Genomic DNA, 4,467 nt, shown 5'->3' with positions numbered 1-4,467 from the left:
AAGGGACACTTCATCAGGTGCTTTGCCCGTGAACCCGATAAGATTGTTGTCCCCTACAGATTAGCTGACTTCCAATGGATCCAGAGAAACAACAACCGAATGGCCTTAGCTTTCGAAGGGTTCTTGGGAAAGATTGACTGTCACTATGGGCCTCACAAATGGGTTGCCGCCTTTTGCCAGTTACCCTGGAGGGCACCTCAATTATTCCCTTCCAAGCCCATAATAGATGCCTCCAAGGTCTTCACAGACGGAGGAAAGCACGGCGCAGCCATTGTCATCTTTGAACCCTCCTCAGCCCCTACCGGCGCCCCCCACCGACACCATTGCCCATGCCAGGGCTCAGCACAATACAAAGAACTCTTCGCCATCATTCTGGCACTCTCTTAAGTCCCAGATCCCATGAATCTTTTTACCGACAGTCTCTATGTGAAAAATCTGCTCCCTGGGCTTCCCCAATCTCATATTCTGTTAGATGATAATCCTATTACACTCCTTATGATACAGGCACGCGCGCTCCTTCAGGTGAGGGATCAACCTATCTATTTACACCACCTCAGAGGCCACCAAAACCTGCCTGGGATGCTATCATTAGGAAATTCCATGGCAGATCAGCTGGCATCTACCCATGTATACACACTCCAACAGGCACAGGATCTCCACGACCTAACCCATATTAATTGGAGAGGCCTACACCAAAGGTTCCCACAAATACCTATCAAGGATCTAAAGAGGATCATACATACCTGCCAGTCCTGTATCCCATTCTTGCAGGTTCCTCCATTACAGTCACCAGGGGTTAACCCTCGAGGACTAAAACCTAACATAATATGGCAAACGGATGTTACTCACTACGCCCCCTTTGGTAAACTAAAATATATCTTTGTATCTGTAGATACATTTTCCCATGCCTGCTGGGCCACCGCCCATACAGGAGAAAAGGCACCACATGCTAAGAGTCACTTTCTCCAATGTTTTGCTACTCTGGGCCTCCCAGCCCAAGTGAAAACAGATAATGGCCCTTGCTTCGTAAGCAACTATTTGTAAGATTTTTTTAAACAATGGAACATCCAACACACTACAGGCATACCCCATAATCCTCAAGGGCAGGCTATAATAGAATGCCAAAATAAAACTTTAAAACTGCAACTACAAAAACAAAAAGAGGGAATAAACCCTCATCAACAGTTAGGAATAGCTCTCTTTACTCTAAATATTTTAAATTTTTCAAAAAATGAACCACTCACCCCATTCCAGAGACACTGGTCCAACCAAGAGCCAAGACCAGAGATAACAGTTAGATGGAAAGATCCCTTTACAGGGTTATGGAGAGGGCCAGACCCACTCTTAACATCAGGAAAAGGGTTTGGATGCGTGTTTCCCACAGGGGAAACAAGACCCATCTGGATACCAGCAAGGAATCTTAAATATCTACATGATAACCACCAATCAGCCCAAGAACCATGAAAGTTCGTGAGGCCGCCTTCTACTTTTGATCTCTTACAGATTGGCAACTAAGAGGCCTTGTCAAAGATGAACTCTCCCCTTGCCACCTGCAAATCCCAGGATCATCGGCCTAACTGCGACCTGCCCTCGGACCCCATAGCTGATTTCGTGCGGACAACCAAATGACCCTTGTTTTTGTATTAGCTGCAGTATTAACTGTGCTCTTTGCTGTAGGCCTTGCATCTGTTGCCCCAGAGGAGTGGCCTCCTGCACTCTGCTTCTCTCTGGCTCTGGGATATCTTGCCTGTTGCGGCTTACTATGGATAGCTTATTCCTTTGTAACGACCTATCACTCTCGCTTTCTGACCCGCCCACTGGCATAACGGTTTAGCCATGATCTTCCTGTGCCTTACCCTGATGGCACTCCCCGGGCTTTTAGATACTGCTTCCTGTCCCTGCTCAGAAATGTATAGCTATGTCCATTCCTCATGCTACCGCACGACCCCTACGCCATTCACCATGCGCATCAACAGCAAACAGACCAAGTCCTTACTTACTGTTAAGGTGCAAAAGACAGGGAGCCAAACGAGCAACTGCTATAAGCCAAATGGGAAAAACATATGTTTTTACCCCCGCACTCACATTGGATACTTAGACGGAGGTGGGATACAAGATACTAACAGACATAAGGCACAACAGCAATACATAAATAATATAATTACCCAACTAAAGGCGACTCCCAAACCTTACAAGCGCATAGACCTACTCACTCAGCTGAGGCCTCTCTTTCACCACCCCCCGCCCCAGATGATCTACATGTCACCCGCCTCCTCAACTCCTCCTTCCAATTTTTTCAGAGTTCACAAAAAAAGCCCTCCGAGGCATGCTGGATATGCATGTCACTAACCCCCTCACCGCATATTGCAGTCCGTTTGCCCGACACCTGGGTATCAGCAGGCAATTACACTCTCAAAACCAACAATACCACCGAAAGTATCACACAGCTTATTGGGCCAGTTACTGACGATGTCTTGCTTGCCGCCTCTTCAAATCTAACTTGCCTTCTTAATACCTCATCCTCTAATGCTTCCTATTATAACGACACCCACTCTTGCACCTCATGGGTCCCATGGAACAGTACAAGCAACTGCACCAGCCCTGGGATCTTTCTCCTCTGTGGGACCTATGCCTATTCCTGCCTCCCTCTGGACCCTACAGGGTGCATCTTGGTTTTCTTAGCCCCAGGACTAATCTTCATCAATGAAGGGGATATGGATCAAATCGTTGACCATCATGAGGGGTTACCAACAAAGCCTCCTCACAGAGGATGGTGGGCTATCGTTGCTCCTATCCTAATCGGGACTGGCAGAGCGATGGCCCTAGGTGCTGGGATCGGGGACATTTCAACTTCTGCTCATTTTTATTACAAATTGTCTCAGGAACTTAATGAAGACATGGAACAAGTGGTAGAGTCCCTTGTATCCGTTCAGAGACAGATTAATTCACTGGCCGCAGTAGCCCTGCAAAATAGACGGGCCCTTGACCTCATCACTGTGGAAAAGGGGGGAACCTGTCTCTTCTTGGGGGAAGACTGTTGTTACTTTGTTAATGAAACAGGCATAGTCCAGGGAAAGGTAAAAGAGTTAAGAGATAGAATTGAACACCGGAAAAAGGAATTGCAGAACTTTCACAACACCCAAGGCCTATGGCCTCAATTCCTCCCCTGGCTGCTCCCCTTCCTGGGAACAATAATGATCATTGTTATACTTCTTTTAGCTGGACTCTGCCTTGTCAACCTTTTCCAGAAGTTCCTGAAGGAGTGGATTCAAACCATTTCCCGGGAACAAGTGAAGACCATTCTCCTCACTCAAATACGGGCGACAGACCCAAAGTCCCAAAAGATCCCTGACGACCGTCTGCCAATAGGTTGCAGGCCTAAGATGGGGGGCACTCCAGCTGCCCCAACAAGCCAATCTACTCGCCTGGGACATAAAGGGCCCAAGAACCTCAACACACGATGGGTCTAGGGCCCAATGGTGCTTGCACAAGGCCCTTTACTAGTCCTACCCCTGTCTGATACAATATACTTCCATCCAATGCCATCCCGAAGATTGGTTATAGGCCAAGCCCCTCGCCACAAAGCCTAAGTCCGGCCAGCCCTCCAAAAGACCTTCTTAAGCCAGGTCTTAAGCCGCCTATGCTTAACTGGATAGCCAATGACAGGTAAGATCCCCAGAGGGGGACAACCTAAGACAGGCACAGTCACTGAGTCTCTGGCAAGGCCATGCATGTGGCCCTCGATGGCTCCCAAGAAAGACCCCACAAATAAATTTAAAAAAGGGGGATATATCGGGTGCACGGCTGAAAAAAGACACATGGCAAAGGTGCACCCATAAAGATGGCGCCTGACAGATGTCAGGAGGGCACGGCCCCAAATAATCACAAAAAATTGTGATTGGCCTCTGAACACTTCCCCTCGCATGAACAGTGCATGATCACCCTAGACCTCTGCTGTAATGTCAGCACGTGATGACCTGACCTTTAACATGATTGGAGCCGACGGCAGGAAGTCCCTTGCAAAACCCCCACACTTGCCTTTATATACGGAGAGCTTGTAACAATAAAGCGGAACTGCCTTGACAGAACCCCCGCTGCGTCTGAGTGTCCTTCTCTGGGCAAGAAGGGCTGCCGGGCAGGCGGCCAGCTCACCCTTCCCCTGGGGTTTCTTCCCCACCACTCCGGGGCAGGGAGACAAAACGGGCTCCGCATCGGAGGCCAAGGACTCACCGACGCCTTGCTCTTCCCCGCGGCGCCACTGGGGGAGAAACAAGGGGACCCTACACATTAGTACGTTATATCAGTTCACATCATATTAGCACATGTTTGCCTCTTTTCTAATTTTATATCAATTTGTGTGTGATTTTTGATCATAAGAAACATTTTTTTTCTTTGTCTAATTGAAACAGTTTACTCTGTAAAAAACAAAAGTACATTAAAAAAGAAACTTTTACTAGATCAGTCTTG

The 4,467-nt window shown here is 47.9% G+C and overlaps 1 protein-coding gene across 1 annotated transcript; it reads left to right on the top strand.

The window, feature by feature from the left end:
* The first annotated feature begins 1,962 nt into the window (after positions 1-1,962).
* LOC129542295 (syncytin-1-like) lies at positions 1,963-3,470 on the top strand. Its single transcript, XM_055404602.2, has 2 exons — positions 1,963-2,104; positions 2,176-3,470. The coding sequence occupies exons 1-2, from the start codon at positions 1,963-1,965 to the stop codon at positions 3,468-3,470; spliced, it is 1,437 nt and encodes a 478-aa protein (XP_055260577.2).
* Positions 3,471-4,467: the final 997 nt, after the last annotated feature.

The sequence above is a fragment of the Moschus berezovskii genome, chromosome 19, assembly GCF_049115385.1.
Source record: "Moschus berezovskii isolate FMDL1 chromosome 19, NW_MosBer_1.0, whole genome shotgun sequence".
In the NCBI taxonomy this organism is placed as follows: domain Eukaryota; kingdom Metazoa; phylum Chordata; class Mammalia; order Artiodactyla; family Moschidae; genus Moschus; species Moschus berezovskii.
The sequence above is the reverse complement of the archived record's forward strand: the minus strand, read 5'-3'. Positions and strand labels throughout refer to the sequence as shown.

Bases quoted from the DNA above. Each gene is read 5' to 3' on its own strand.
- LOC129542295 (XM_055404602.2), top strand. From the start codon at position 1,963: ATGCGCATCAACAGCAAACAGACCAAGTCCTTACTTACTGTTAAGGTG. The intron at 2,105-2,175 runs GTGGGATACAAG...ACCCAACTAAAG, and splicing joins CATTGGATACTTAGACGGAG to GCGACTCCCAAACCTTACAA.